Below are 16,916 nucleotides of genomic sequence, written 5' to 3'. Positions count from 1 at the left end.
GTCTCTAGCAACAACCCCACAACTAGTATCTCCAGTGTTATGTCTTTTGGTTCCATCTGTGTTAATTTTACAGTAGTTAATCGCTGGTTTTTTGCCATCTGATTCTGGTTTTATCTCTGTTTTGCAAACTTGTAGGATTGGTAGGAATCAGATTCTGTAACTCATGGGTCAACCTTTTAGCTTGTTGGATAATCGATTCCCTCTCAATCATCTCTGGGTCAAAAATGGTATGGTATGGGTCAACCGTCTTTATCTAAGAGTTTAACTAATATTTGAGAAAATTTGAATGAAATATTAAGTCTAAAATTGACTGAAAAGGAAAAAAATATTAGCTCGATTGGGTTTAAATATTCAAGGGTCGAGTATGACTAAACTTGTTGTTCTATTTTATGATATTTATATATTATGTAATTTTTATCTCATATATATATAATTATAATGTAAAAATTATTAGCTTGGTTGGGTTTAAATATTCAGGGGTTGACTATTTGTGTGTCGAGTAAAAAATGTGATATAAATTAATTCTTATTTATTACAAAATTTAAAAATAAATCAAATCGATATAGGTGACTAAAACGAAATAAAAACTTAAGTTTAGTGATGATTTTGATAAAAAAATAGTTGAGTGACCAAAACATAATCGTGAAAATAGTTAAGTGGTTAAATATAATTTACCATTGTAATTTTTAACGAGTTAACAGTTTGGGACAAAATATGTAACGATTTAAATTTCAAGGGACAAAACATTCCCAAAAATATTTAAGGGGGCAACTCGATACAAGTGACATACTTTAGAGGACAATAATACATTTGAGCCAAAAAAATATGGAAAGTAATGTAATTAATATTTTAAGTTAAATAATTTATTTTTAGATTTTTAACTGATTTATAATTATACGTTGATTCTTTTATGATTTTAATTTTTTATAAATAATATTAAAGATGTTCATCATTAGTGTTCTAGTAGATGCTGGTCTAGTGTAGTAGAATTTCCTTTAAAAATAATAATAATTTTTTATCACTAAAAATTAAGTAGGTTCTAATGCCGCCGCCTCAGTGGCAGTGGTAGTTATGGAAGTGCCCTGTTTTGTTTTCTGAGAATGAGAAGCATTGCCTGTTGATTTAAGTGAAGGTTTCGTTTTCCATAGCAATGATTTCGCACGTTTTCCATGGCCGTTGTCGTTATTGATGCTGCCACTGATGTAGGGCAAGGAGTCGATGTTTGTGCATTATTGGTGCTATTATTCGGGCTCCTTTCTTTCACTTTATCATTATTGCCGTCTCTCTCGTCTTCCTTTGTCTCTTGTCCGTACATCTCTTCCACCATAGGTTTCCACAGCCGAACCCTGGCGTTTATGAACCAATTTGAAACCTGCATTAACATATACATATGATTAAGGGCTCTTTTCAGAATCTAATTCTGCAAAGTAAAAGCTTTCTACAATAGTTGTGAAAAAGCCAACCTGATTTCTCGAAAGACCAGTCTGTCGAGCCAGCAGATCCTTTTCTGCATCGCTTGGATACCTGAGAACCATAAAACGACATTAGATCATGAAATTCTGCAGATAAATGCCTTTCTCATGGTTTAATAAAGTTGTTCTTTTATAACTAATTTCTGGTCTTTAACAGTTTTTTTAACTGACGAGACAACATCTAAGAATACTGCGTTATTCATGACAGCTTATCTTTAAGAAATTGCAGATGTAAGAGTTTACGAGTAGTGTGAGACAAAGACAACGTACGGGTGGAGAAAATGTTCGAAAAGCCAGGCCCTTAAGATGTTGACAGATCGTTCAGGCAGGCCCCTTTGGGGTCTCCCATGTTCATGCTCCATCATTCTACCATTCATTTGGTTCAACGGAGTTCCATCTTTCTCTCCAAGAACCACATAGTTGCGCTTCAATTGTGCTGATATCGAATCCTTCAAGCGCCTGAAATGTCTTGACATTGCCTGCTGAGCAAGTGCAGTGTACGGCACTGCTGCACCATTGCCCGTCACTTGGTCCAATGAGTCCACCATCATTTTCACCTGTTCACAGTAAAGCTTGTATCTCCTCTCCACCTGCAAACCATAAATAAGTCACTGCTTTGCTGTTAATCACAGAAATCAATGATATATGATTTGACGTTGGTGAAGTTTTAATCAATACCAACTAGAGTACCCTATTGCACCAGCAGGCTTTGCTTTGTCTGTGTTTGTTAATTTACTATTCACTATCTTGAAGGAGAGACAATTTGAGAAGAAAGAGATTACATGCCTCATCAAGCATGGCTAAAAGTTCGACCTTCCTTTTTTGATGTTCAATTTTTTCAGTTGATGATAAAGGAGGGAGATCATTTGTCAATGAAGAAGAACCACTAGGATAAGAACTAGCTGGGTTTGTTTTGTTTCGACTAAACTTGTTCTTCTTCAACTTGCCTCTTCCAACACTACAGAATTCTTCCAACAATTCTTGAGCAAATCTAACATACTTTGAGTTTCTAAGCACATTGACAATTCCCATTGAGAATCCGAGCCCAACATGAGCCTGGTTGTAAAACGGAAGCTCGCCATCTTTGACCTCCAAATGTGGAAAAGATGATGATAAAGATAGTGAAAGACCTTGACTTTCTAAAACACCTCCAATTTCGCTTGGGTTGTTGACTTGGGAAACATATTAGCATTATCAGGAACCCAAGTAAATGGAGGTGGAATTAGTACAGTGCTTGTACTAAAAGAAGACCCTCCAGGACCTTGAAGAGAAGTTGATGAAGATGGTGATCTTGGAAGCGGATTCATCAAGAAAAGTTGTGTGGAAGCTGCTGAGTCTGCATTAATGTTAGGTAACTGTTGCTGATGGTTAAAGTCGCTCTTTGATTCACCTGCCGGCCCGTGTGCTTGATAATTGGGCGGTAGAGCTGGGTCTAATAACTCGGCGGAAGCGGTGGCGGCCGGTATACCCGAAGAAACATCGAACATTTCGGATAACATACCTGATGTTTCGTAAACAGGAAGAGCGTTTGATTCTTCCTCTCCGAGTGGAGGTGGCGACTCAGAGCCTCCAACTCTTAGCTGGAAGCCATTCGAGCTTCTGAAGACTGCAGTAGCTGCTTGGTACATGGAATTTGTAGGGTTCATATTGCTATGGAAGTGGAATTTGATGGTGAGACTTGGATTGTTGGGACGAAATTTGGTGTAAATATTTCCAGTTTCAGTATCCTCTTTTGCTTCATGATCATTTATTCATTATAAATAACAACATATTGCCATGAATTATGAAAGAGAAGAATAGGTTAAAGATGTACTTATATATGGAGTATCTCCGTCATTTTCTTGAATTCTCACTTTTTTACTGCATATGTGTTATCCTCTGTATCTACCGTCCCTTTCTTGTGTTGTCCCTCAAATGATTTTGCCGGGAAGAAAATCATATATAATAAAATTTAATTAATTTCTAATTATGTACTTTAAAAATAGCTTAGAGTCTACATTTTTAATTTTATAAATAAAATAAATTTTATTCAAATACCATTTGTTTAATTTGAGTTAATAATTTGATTTATTGAATCTTATAATTATAAAAAATATAAGTAATTATAAGTTTTCTATGATTTATTTATCTAGCGAACTTGAACAGACGTCGAATATCATAATTAATTGTTCAATATAAATTTTATATAACAATGTGAATGGAATTACATCCATTAATTCTTTCTTAGAATAATTTTTAATTAATATTTAATCTTTTTATAATATATATAATTAAAAGGTTAAATTTATTTTTTATTATATTATTTCGATTATTTCTTTTATATATAGTCAATAGTTTTCGTATTATGTTACACTGAATTATAATTATAACAAAAGTTTTAATTTTTATTGATGGTGATATATACAGGAGTTCATTTCTCGATTTTAATTGAATTAATCGGTCAAATCAAATTAATACGGTTAAAACGAACGGTTATCAAATTAGTTTGGTTTGGAGAATGGTAATTTTTTTCCTAATATTCTGTTAGCAGTTATTTCAGTTCGAAATCAGTTAATTAACGGAATTAATTGAATTAATCGAAAATATTAAATATATTATATATTAAATACATATTTTAAGCTCAAACTCATTAAGAATTGATATTTAATTATTTTTTAACTACACTAAATTCACTAAATTGTCAAGATTTAATTAAAATTTAACACAAAAAATATACCTTTAATAAACTCAAATTAATAATATATATATATATATACAATTCGGTCACCGACCGAATTAATCGAAATTTGTTCGGTTCGATTAATATTTTTTAAAAATCGATTCAATTAACATCAAAGAAGAAAACTTCGATTAATTCAATTAATGAGGATTTAATTTAATAGATGATCGAATTAATCGATTCCACAAAAGGGTGCATTAATATTTGTAAAAAGAAAACAACTTCGAGAGATGCTTCCCCCACATAGAAATGGCTAATAAGAAAGGTTCTAATCGGATGCCAATTCAACAACCATCCAACTAGGGATTAATAGAGGATCTTTTCTTAAAAAAATTAATTTTTTTATCTTTTATTGATAATATATTTTTGTTCCGTTAAAGTTTTATAGGATGAACTACATAAATTATCTCTCGATTATAGGATGCTACTTTGTTGAGTTATCTGATTATTAAAAGTTACAAAATATTCTTTTGATTATAGGGTGTTGTTAATTGGAAAAATGATAAAATCATATTTTAATGATGTCTACTAATAAGATATGAGCTCTGTTGGGGTCCAAATGGGCCCCAGTCCCTGTTAAAAGTATAGTATATTCGATATAATTTTAGTCTAATAATATTTTGGTTCATGTAAAAATAAATATTTAAATTAAAAAATATAAGAATTTATTAAATATTTAATCTAATAGGGGTCGAACTAAAGAATTATAACCTCATATTCTCAAATTTTTGGTCCAATGATAATTTAAATAATTGTAAGTTTAAATATTAGACAAATTAGGTGTTGTCTTATGAATTTTGAGTTTATATTATATATATATATATATGGGTGAATACAATGTACTATTTGTACAAAAATTCTCAATTACTTGACAATGAACGCTTATTCCTTTACATACGCAATGTTCAAACTCAAAACCTCAAGGATAACAACAATCCTTAATCATTAAGGTCGCTTGGTTCATGTTGAATTTTGAGTATGAATACAATAACTCATTTTATTTTTCTTAAATAGTCTAATATTCTAGCCTCTGTCAATACTCCTGGTTCCGTCCCTATCTACTAATACTCCCGTTGCTTTCAAGCACTAGTTCAATGACACAATATTTCAAGCAATAGCTCGACGACATAATATAAACGTAAAAATAAGATTTTATCATATTTCAAAAATAAGATTTTATCATATTTCAGTCAATAGGTTAACGTCCAACTCACAACCACTATTTCTTAAATAAAAAATGAGATGTTTGGAACATATGAATAGTCGAATGACCATTTTATAACTTTTAATAACCAAATGACTCAACAAAGTAACGCCCTATAACAAAAAAAACTATTTATATATTTTATCCAATTTTATAAATCCGTCCCTATCATAAAATTCTACATCATCCAAGCATCCAACAACCACATAAATTACACGTATCAAAGCAACACTCTATGGTTATGGTCGATATTTTACTTAACAGCAACATCTTATTATTATGCCCAAAAGACGTTAGTTATGGCAAGGCTATTTGTATATTACTTGCTATAGTTTTCGATATTTCGCCTTCTGCTTGCTGAAGTATCCTTGTAGCATGCTTCAATGATTATTTGAAGAGCATGAACAAGTCTAAACACATTTAATCATTCATATTGAAATTCAATCCGATCATTCAAGATTCTTTTGGCTGTATATAAATGTACAAGTTCATGATTTGAGCATATAAGAAACTGTCAAGAATTGCATACTGGGTTTCCCGTATGAAAAATGGGTTGGAAAGTAGTGAGGTGCTATAAAGAAGGAAGGAGCCAAAGATTGAAGAGAGATGAAGCAAAGGATAGGAACCAGGACAAGAATGCCATCGCAGCAGAAAACTGAAACCAGCTACATAACTTCGACGGGCAATACGACGTGCCGGCATTCGCCAAGAGGCTTGTAACGCTAGCAGTTGAGCAGGCCGCGGCCAGTGAGAGGAACGACAAGGCCTGCGATGAGATTAAACACCATTTCCCCATCAAGTTGTGGAGAAAAGAGATAACATCATAGTGACAATTAGCCAAATAAAAACTTTGCTACATACCCAGTCTCCAACGATGACGATCAGCAGTACCCTCGGTTGTCGTGGTAAGCATTTGATAAACACAGAATACGCATCGACCAATGCCAACGACAGGCTCCATGGCGCTACCAAGCCCATGACCGTCACCAGGTAGCTGCAAACGTTGAAAGAAAAAGAGGAAAGTAAGTAAATCATCCTCAACTATGTCAGCAGGGGTGGACCAAGGGAGACTGAAGAATGTGATCGTCCTAAAAATTTCACATTTCCATATATTTTAGTTTTCATATAGTATGAATAAAATATATTATGATCCTTACCGAAGTCTGATAGTTAAGCAACAGAGCATATGATCTTTGCTAAATCCCAGAACCCCAAAGAACAAATAAAAGAATTGCATATAGTTCATTTGACTTGGCTTGCTTCAAATTTCGAAAGGAAAAATAAATGGTAGTTTTCCCCAGATACTTCCAGTTCAAACCCAGATATCAATTATCAACTCAATAAACTAAATTCCAACACAGCATGAACAAAAACAAAATATTGATCCAGAAAATAGAAGAGTTGGAGCTTTGGGAATCACCTGAAAGAAGTATAGCTATAGAATTCAACACCCAAACACATGAACAGGAGCGAAGCGGAGGAGAAAATGATTTGTCCCAAACGAAGAGCCAAGCTAGCGCTAGTTCCCAACGCCCCTGGAACTTGCTCCATCATAATCATGTTTCATGCCATCTCATCTCTCTGTTTCTTCATCTTTAATTTCCCCAACAAGAAAAACAAAACAGAATTCCAAAACAAGTTGAAAAACAGGCAGAAAAAAGAACACTTGGTCTCCAAAATCCCGGAGAATTATGTTCACAAAAATGGTTCTGGCTTTGGGTTTGTTTCCTATGATGACGAAATTGGAAGGGAAAGAGGAACAGAAGAGATTGCGTTTTAGCTGAAAACAGCATTATATTATTCCACATACTTTCATTCATGTCTTATTCTTCGTACTATTATCTTCCTTCTTGTATTTTAGATTTCAAAGTCAAATGTGAATGTTAAAACAAAGAAAAAAGGAAATGAAGGAATAATTGAATTTGACAAGTTGATATGAGTTTGAATAATTAGAACCACACAAAATGGGTTAGCAGGCCAGACACTCCGAACCCTACAAAAAAGTTTGTTCAAGAGAGAACCAATTCCTTTCAATAGGCTTTAATTGTATTTAAATCATATCTTTAATCAAATAAATAATAGGTTGGTTGGTTGATCTGCCATTCATGTTGGAACAGCTAAAACAACGAACCGAACATGTCCGTTTCATGATTCAATCATTTTGCTTCCCAATGTTCTTTTGATGTTTTAAATATTGTCTGACAACCTCCTCCTCCCCCTTTCATTCTCTGTCTTTGTCTGCAACTTTTATCTTCTTCTTTTTTTAAAAAAAAATTTCTTCAAACTAAACCATCTTAGCAATACCAGGCTAGAAACCTAAATGTGTATAACCTATTTCTATGAGACAACACAATTATATGTGCATAGGCCACAATGCAATAGTTTCATGAAAAATGCAAAATGTTGAATTGGTTTAAACTATGAAACATGAAAATTAACTTCCTCCCTTCTGAGAAGACTTTAAAACATATTATTTACGTATATTATTGAATCAAACGTTAAGATGCGTTCATTGCGTGAGTGATGATCTATAAAATAATTATGCTATATATGATTTAAATTTTAATTGATAATTAAGTTGAATTTTATTATAATTTTAATAGCTGAAAATTACTTATGATTAATTTTATGGGTAAAGTACACAAATGGTCCCCTGGCTATATGCTATTGCATTGTTAAGTCCCCAACTATCATAAGTTGCAAAATGGTCCCCCGACTCCTAAAAGTTACAAAATGGTTCCCAAGTATTCATATGTTCTAAACTCGTCTTTCTATTAAAAAATTAACGACAGTCTGAGTTTAACGTTAACATATTAATTGGGATATGATAGTTGTTTGAGATTTTGGAATTAGATTTTATCATATCACAGTCAACATGTTAACATCTAGCTCAAATTATAATCACTTTTTTAACAGAAAAGAACGAGTTTGAAACATATGAATAACCGGATGATTATTTTATAACTTTTAATAGTCAGAGAACTCAACAAAACTAAACTCTATAGTCAGGGGATCTATATGTGTACTTTATCCTAATTTTATTTAGGTAAGAATTATCATGGAGTAGCGATTCTTGATGTTCAAGTTTGTTTTTAGATAAATTTTATAGAAATGTTGAAGAAAGTTGTTGCATACATCATATTCTAGAATATATGTAAAGTTACCATATTAAATATAGTTTCTTACATGTGATATATTTCAAGTTAAACTCGTATTATTTATTTTACTAACAAGTCCCTGATATTTTCGAATAGGTATAAATAGGTTAAACATGGGTGGATCAAAGCTATTCTTTTCAACATTGCCGTCCGAGAGATCAAACTCTGAAACCCATTAATCTATTTTCATCTCTACAAGAAAAGTGGGCCACTAGACATCTCGGTTGACATTGTTACCAAATGCAGGGGATGTATTTTATACACAGCTATAAAACACGAACACTTTTGACTTAGGAGTGTTTAAATATCGAACACAACTTTGACAACAATTTGAATTAAAAAATGTACCGAGTTAAGTAATTTTATGAGGAACCCATTTTTGAAGCGCAATACTTCTATTAAGAAAGATGTCCAAGTGTCTGGATATTTTCGATATAGGCAAGATTCTTACAAGGAAAAACATGTTAAACATGATAAAAACATTAGAAGAAGCTAATATGCAGAAGATAATAAGCTCAGTGTGCTTCTCATGGGATTACAGGAAATTCTAGCAAACTCGAGGCCTCAAATTATACAAAGAATGATCACATTCATAATCACTCTATGAGTCAAGCTGTGCATACCAGATACCAGTGATCTTCACATCCTTTGGAGTCTTGGCTCCCAAGTCAGTGTCCAATGGCTGAAGGCTCTCAAACACACCGATCACTTCGCCGGTCTCCGGTTTGCTTTTTGTAACACTCAATGTGATTTTCCCCGATGAACTAGCAGCACTCTTGTTGTTCTCCTTAGATAGCTCTTCCTCGTCTCCTCTCCCGCCTCTCCCGCCGGCAGGCAAGGCAACGGCATTGTCGTAACCGGTTGAACCGCCCCTTCCTTTTGGATCCAAGAAAGACGAACCACGGTAGGAGGGTACGAGGAAGTATCCACTGAAGCTCTCAGGTTTGCCTGATGCAACAAGTTGCTTGATGGTGAAAAGGAAGGGCACACGTTCCCCACCAGGGAGCTGAACTGTAACAGCAGCGTAATCGATTCCATCTTTCTCCTTGAATTTGACAGTGCCATCGGTAGACACTTCGAAAGGACCCTCGATTTCGTCGAGGTTGTAGGTTAAATGGGTCATCAGCTTGGTGTTCTGGAACTCAGGAGGGGCATTCTTGCTAACACCCTCAGACCTCAGCTTTGACAGTGAAAGAAGTGGGTTCTAAGCAAAATTTCTTGGCGTAGTATTTGCCCGGTTTGAAGGCGAATGAGTCGACACCACCGTCGATGGTGGGGCACTGGTTAGCATTTCCGGTTCCCTTTACTTCCTTGTATGTTTTGCTTTGGATCTCATCATAGGTTAGCCTCTTTGGAACTCCTTCAGCACTTGCTCCCTTCAGAAACAAGGGTTCTACTTATCACTAAAGTACATAGAAAATTTGACAGATTTCCAACCTATTAATTAAGAATAACTTATATGTTAAGAAAATACTGAACAAATACTATCAAATAATTATTTCAAAGTATTAGAAAAAAACCAAAAGTGGAAAAAACTATACCGAGACAACAAGAAAAGAAGTAACCAACAGGTTCCAAACCAAAGGCCTTAGAAACGTTCAGGGAGGACCTGAGCTGCAGCACGCCAGTCCTAGAGGGTACAGCACACCGACCTTGGTCAATTGCATGAGGGTTGCTGCTGTTTGTAGTGAGGCGGCCATGGTTCAATTTCCTTTTTCTTTTTTTTTCTTGGGGTAAAAAGAAAGTTAGCCCTTTTTCTGTATTTGTGTGGTGAAACTCATATTTGTGGCAATTGTTTGATGGAAGATAAGGGGACAGAATGCATATATTTTGTGTTTGTGCGGAGAAACTGATGAGTGGCAATTATTTAGGTGTAAGATAAAGGATTGGAGAAGGGAAATCTTATGGGTGGAAAGGAAGTAGTGGCTGCCTTTCACACAATCCTATTCGGGCGAGGAAGCCAATATGGTGTGGGTTCATCCCACGGCAGTAAACGAGTCAAATCGAGTTTAAAGATGAGTTCAACTCAACTTGAAAATTTGTAAACTTAAAATTTTTAAACTCGAAATTAAAAATTAAAGTTCGTCTTGAACTCAAAAAAACGAACTTAAAATATTCTTAGACTTAACTCGATTAAATCTCAAATTCAAACTCGTATTTGAACATGAAGTACATAAAAATCTTATATTACATTTTTAAAAAATAACAACATATAAATGTTAATATTATTAATAACTTAATCTAAAAATTATAATTTTAATATTTCTTTTTTCTAGTTGCTCCCGAGTTTTTTTGAGTTGGATATCAAGTAACTTGTTTTGATTCATTAAGAACATGAGTCAAGTTCATACGATTCAAATATTAATTAAATTTTGACAGAAACAAACTCAAGTAATTTAATATCTATCTCATCTCATTTACATTCTTATTTCATTGAATTCAGTCTCTGTTTAATATCAGTCAGGGCAAAATCCAAACCACACTCGTCACCTTTTTATTTTTTTGTTTAAGGAAAGGGGGTTGACCTGCAAAATTAAATAATTAATTTTAAAAAACTAAATTTAGTCCATAAGAAAGTCAAATTTGATTAAAAGTCCATACCGGGTTACAAGGTCCAAATTTAGATCTTTTGCCGTTTAGGGCCCAATTCAATTCAATTAGGGATAACTGCAGTTTACATCTATTCAATTCAGCCCTTAACCTAGCAGTTTGCATATTATTCAATTTAGTGCTTCCTTTAAGGTTTTTTCATTTGATTTATTTTATTTGTTAGATCAGCATTTCTAATCGTAATTCTGCATGATTTAGGGTAAATCTTCTTGTTAGTATTCAGCTCAAATATGATTGGTCAATTGACATTTTTGGCTCTCAAACTTTTTATAAAATTTCATTTTAACCCTTAAGCTTTTTAGAAAATCTTATTGTTAACATGTTTTTATTTATTTTTCATTAGTTAGTTCAGTTCAAAAAATATTAAAAGTTCGAAATCAAAAGAGATGAAAAAAATGTAAAGAGTAAAATGATTTTTTATATTTTATAATTTTCCTTTTTACTTGGATTTAATTGTAGTTATTGGTTTTTTTAATATATAAGTTTGAGGGTAAAAAATTCTAAATGAATAATTAAAAATTAATAATAATTAAGTATCTTGATTCAATTTGCACTTAAAGTCATTGCCGTTGTAGGAAAATTCAATTAAGTCCTTTTTGTAATGAAAATTCATTTTTATCTATCGAATTGTTAATTAGCGTCGATGTGATAAACAAGACTCATATAATAATGACACATATTATCCGCATAAATGGGATTTAACTAATTATTCTTTTATGTTTAAGATTTAATTGGATGTAAGCCGGCAAAAAATAATTGGATGTAAATTGTAAAAATTATTAAAATTTTAATTTTAATTAAGTAGTTAAAGGCTTAAATGATTTTTTTTAATATTAGTGAAGGACTAAAATTAAAAGAAGCCAATATAAAGGATTTTTATATGGTAAAATTAAAATGCTTGTCGAAAACGGAAAGACATGTCGAACTCGAACATAATTAAAAACATGATTTGAAGAAGCCAATATACAAAAGATAATAATCCCATTGTGCTTCCCATTGGATTACATGAAATTTTAGCAAACATGAGGCCTCAAATTACACACACATTCATAATCACTCAATGAGTCAAGCTGAGCATACCAGATACCAGTGATCTTCACATCCTTTGGAGTCTTGGCTACCAAGTCAGTGTCCGATAGCTGAAGGCTCTCAAACACACCGATCACTTCACCGGTCTCCGGCTTGCTTTTCGTAACACTCAATGTGATTTTCCCCGATGAACTAGCCGCACTCTTGTTGTTCTCCTTAGCTAGCTCTTCCTCGTCTCCTCTCCCGCCGGCAGGCAAGGCAACGGCATTGTCGTAACCGGTTGAACCGCCCCTTCCTTTTGGGTCCAAGAAAGACGAACCACGGTAGGAGGGTAAGAGAAAGTCTCCACCGAAGCTCTCGGGTTTGCCTGATGCAACCAGTTGCTTGATGGTGAAAAGGAATGGCACACGTTTTCCACCAGGGAGCTGAACTGTAACAGCAGCGTAATAGATTCCATCTTTCTCCTCGAATTTGACAGTGCTATCGGTAGAAACTTCAAAAGGACTCTCGATTTCGTCGAGGGTGTAGGTTAAACGAGCCATCAGTTTGGTGTTCTGGAACTCTGGAGGGGCATTCTTGCTAACACCCTCAGCTTTGACAGTGAAAGAACAAAGAAGTGGGTTCTAAGCAAAATTTCTTGGCGTAGTATTTGCTGGTTTGAAGGCGAATGAGTCGACACCACCGTCAATGGTGGGGCACTGGTTAGCAGTTCCTGTTCCCTTTACTTCCATGTATGTTTTGCTTTGGATTTCATCATAGGTTAGCCTCTTTGGAACTCCTTCAGCACTAGCTCCCTAGTCCCTTCACAAACAAGGGTTCTAATTATCACTACAGTACATCGAAAATTTGCAAGATTTCCGACCTATTAATTAAGAATTACTTATATATGCTAAGAAAATTCTGAACTATTAACAAAAACGAAAGTGAAAAAAACTATACCGAGACAACAAGAGCATAAGTAGCAAGAGCGAAACCAGCAATCTTGGTAGCATCAACGCACTTTTGGGCCAAGTCTTTAAAGTCAGTTTGCAAAGAGCAATTTAGCCTAGAACAGCAGGCTCCAAACTAAATGCCTTAAAAACGCTGGGGGAGGACCTGAGCTGCAGCAAGCTAGTCCTAGATGGAACACCGACCTTGGCTGGTTGCATGAGGGTTGCTGCTGCTTGTAGTGAGGCTGCCATTGTTCAAAATTTTTACAGAAAAAAAAAGAACTCTTTTTTCTATATTTATGTGGAGAAACTTATATTTGTGGGAAATATTTGGGGTATAAGATAAGGGGATCGGATAAGAGGTGATCTTATCGGTGGAATGAAATACAGAGAGCAACGTAAATGGGATAAAAGATACTGTTGGTTCATAGGGAGATGATGCGGAGAAAACTCGAGATTTCTATGGCTTTCGGGCCATATAAATTTTGGTTGGTTGTCCTTACTTCAATTCAGGGTCACTGTATAATGTATATTGTCATCCCAGGCTGAACTGGGCAAAGTCCAAATCTCTTTCATCGTCTTTGATGTGGTAATTTTAGTTAGGGTTAACTACATAGTTGATCACTTATATTTGTGTTTTATCTACATTTCCTCACTGATTTCCAAAAATATAATATATGGTCACTTTCGTTTTTATTTAATTAAGAAGTGGTCATCACGAGCTAACTATCGTTAATAGTTGATAGATTAGGCGACGTGACAGTTAAATATTTTTATATATTCACACATTTGGTCTCTATTATTTACATATTCTCTCAATTTAATTATACTTTTAATAAATTAAAATAAAGTTAATCCTCCAATCGAATTATGCCATGTGTCATAATAATAAAATATATTTTTAAAAGTTTAGATAAGAATAAAATATATATTTTTAAATAAAAATAAAACATCTTTAAATTAAGTTAATAATAAAATTTATTTAATAAATTAATATAAAAATATCTTTTAAAGTTAATATATATAAAATATTATGAATTTAAGTTAAGTATTTATATAAAAACATATTTTTTTAAAGTTAATATATATAAATAATGGCACGTGGCATCATTTGATTGGAAGGTTAAATTTATTTTAATTTATTAAAAATATAATTAAATTGATAGAATATATAAATAACATGGACTAAATGTGTGATTATACCAAAATATCACGTCACCTAATCTATTAACTATTAACGATAGTTAATCCATAGTGACTATATCTTAATTAAATAAAAACGAAAGTGATTGTATATTATGTTTTTTGAAATCAGTGAGGAAAAGTGGACAAAACAAAAATATAAGTGATCAACCATGTAGTTAACCCTTTTAGTTAATAATTTTGCCTGGTAATTTTAGTTAATAATTTAACAATTACTACTCGAAACAAGATTAAAATAAAATGATAAAATTAGAGAATTTTATTAAATTTACAATTTATGCATAGTATGAGACTAATTGCAAAATAGAAATATTCAAAAAGAGCAAAGATTAAATTAATAATTTATAATTATTAGAGGGCCTAATATCATAATTTGACCAAGTCCAATTTAACATCCTATCGCTTCTAAAAATTATCATATTATTATATAACGATTAAATTGCCTTCAAAATAATTTGATTCTCGCTTGCATAATTTCCTCCAAATTAAAATATTTAATTTTCAAATTTTAAATTCTATTACTTGATAAGATATTTTTAATAATATAAAATAATTTATAAGATAATATATATTTATAATTTTCTTAATCAATTAATAACACATATATTATACAAATGTAATTGTTCAAATTCAAGATCTTTAGAAAGAATAATATTTTCTTTTACCACTGATATCACTTATAGGTTCAATTTAAATATAAGTTAAAATTATAGATAGATTCAGTAAAATTTCTTAAATAACGCAACAGGAAAAAAGAATGACACAAATAGGATGATGATGAATTTCTTTTCATCAATTAGGATGTTTGTTACAATACAAATAGAAAGATTTGGGGAGCACATCGCGAAGATGTTTGAACGACCTAACGATTTTTAAACTGTACAATTTACCTAATTGTATATAATGGAGGAAGACATGTGTCTTCCATACATCCTAAGGCATCATGTCATCTCAAAAACGTCAAATACTCCTCACATTTTTCTATCTATATTATAAACAAATATATATCTTAGTTAAAAAAAAATTAAATTCTTCGTCATCTCATTTAAGCCATTCTTTTTCACACTAGATTATCTAAGAAAGTTTGCCTGCTACATATATGCTTTCTTCACACTCTGACAGATTCCTCTCCCTATGTTTGCTTTTTCAAAATTTGATGAATACATAAAAGATAAATATTATCTGCACTAGAAATGTTATTTCCACTCAAATAAGTAAATAATTTTGACTTGGTGAAATAACAGTTAAAGTAAAGAACTTGGAATAATAATTTATTTATACAACAACAACAACAACAACAAAACCCAATTCCCATATGTATGGGGAATAATTTATTTATGATATTTATTTTGTAAGTTAATTATTACATAAATAGGATATATGTACATTTGGATAGCTTATAATGTTATTCCCACTCAAATAATTGAATTATTCAATAATAAAAGAGAGTACTGTTATTTTTAGAGATTTTAAATTAAAACAATCAATTACATCACGTTGTGAATGACTTAAAAAAGTTTTAAACTAGTATTATATTACTTCAAACTATTAAAAAAATAAAAGAAAAAACAAATAAAATAAATGGTACGAAAATTGAATGGTGGAAATAATAAAAATAAAAATTTTAATTATTCAAATCAAATCAATTATCTAGATAAATAAATAAATCAATTTATTTTTCGCTAAAATTGGAGTTAATTAAATTTATTTAACTGACTGAAGTAGCCAGTTGCACATCACCGGATATAAAAATTTAAAATCATTAAAAATATAGCGGTTGAAAGAAAAAGCAGAGATTCAAAATTAATAGTGATTGAATCTCATCACATCAATTTCATTAAAAATATAGACATTCAGAATGATTAGGAGGTGATTGGTCATCACAAATCTCAGACTTCAACTAATTCGTCCTCATTATGCCTTGCACAAAACTAATCCACTTTTTTAAAAACGAAAAAATGAATTTCTCTCAGACAAATGCCTCGAATTGTCGTCACGATTTGAAAGAATGGAAAATCGGACTCGTCATCGTATTCGATCATCACAGGGAAATCGTAATCTTTCAGTTCAATAAAAACTCTGAAAACGGAAGAGATAGCAAGGGGAAAAATACTTTCCCGTAGGACTCGTCAGATTTAAGCAGGAAAAAAACTAAAGTGAGGCTATGACAAGAATTGCTTCAGAGTTTATTATATAGACGAGATGGGATTTAGGGTTAGGGTTTCCACTTTCTACCGTCTTTCAAAATTTTCCTACTTATTGGCCTCATTTCATGGCCCCTGCTTTAAGCTGTGAGGATGTGGCCCAACCAAGTTCAATCCTCATATTTTTTTTTGGGTAAACTATGTATTTAGTCACCCAACTATATAATATGCTCCACTGCAGTCATTCAACTATTTTTTATTTCAAAATCATACATAATATTACGTTTTGATTTCATTTTGGTCACTTACCATTAAAAAAGTAATACAATTGCATTTTTTTAAATTTTTTTCAATAATGACATGAAATTATCTTATGATAACACGTCAGTATCAACATTAATTTTTGGCTTAATGTAAAATTAAGTACCTAAAGTTAACTTTATATGCC

General features: G+C 32.4%; 1 protein-coding gene, 2 non-coding genes and 2 pseudogenes across 3 annotated transcripts; all 5 read right to left on the bottom strand.

The window, feature by feature from the left end:
* Positions 1-1,051: 1,051 nt before the first annotated feature.
* On the bottom strand, positions 1,052-3,118 carry LOC120125303 (annotated as a pseudogene).
* Positions 3,119-5,815: 2,697 nt separating this feature from the next.
* On the bottom strand, positions 5,816-7,184 carry LOC120125394 (CASP-like protein ARALYDRAFT_485429). Its single transcript, XM_039143822.1, has 3 exons — positions 6,816-7,184; positions 6,257-6,389; positions 5,816-6,161 (listed from the first exon to the last, which is right to left on the bottom strand). Exons 1-3 carry the CDS (start codon positions 6,953-6,955, stop codon positions 5,967-5,969), a joined length of 468 nt encoding a protein of 155 aa, XP_038999753.1. The 5' UTR covers positions 6,956-7,184; the 3' UTR covers positions 5,816-5,966.
* A 4,905-nt stretch (positions 7,185-12,089) lies between these two features.
* Positions 12,090-13,473, bottom strand: LOC120125390 (annotated as a pseudogene).
* A 2,704-nt stretch (positions 13,474-16,177) lies between these two features.
* On the bottom strand, positions 16,178-16,247 carry LOC120125498. Its single transcript, XR_005516369.1, has one exon. It is a non-coding gene; the product is annotated as a small nucleolar RNA Z105 (small nucleolar RNA).
* Positions 16,248-16,288: 41 nt separating this feature from the next.
* On the bottom strand, positions 16,289-16,374 carry LOC120125496. The gene has a single exon (XR_005516367.1). It is a non-coding gene; the product is annotated as a small nucleolar RNA SNOR75 (small nucleolar RNA).
* Positions 16,375-16,916: the final 542 nt, after the last annotated feature.

Source organism: Hibiscus syriacus, unplaced genomic scaffold, assembly GCF_006381635.1.
Source record: "Hibiscus syriacus cultivar Baekdansim isolate YM2019G1 unplaced genomic scaffold, ASM638163v2 tig00110430_pilon, whole genome shotgun sequence".
NCBI lineage: Eukaryota > Viridiplantae > Streptophyta > Magnoliopsida > Malvales > Malvaceae > Hibiscus > Hibiscus syriacus.
Note: the sequence above shows the minus strand (reverse complement) of the source record. Positions and strands in the feature narration are given on the sequence as shown.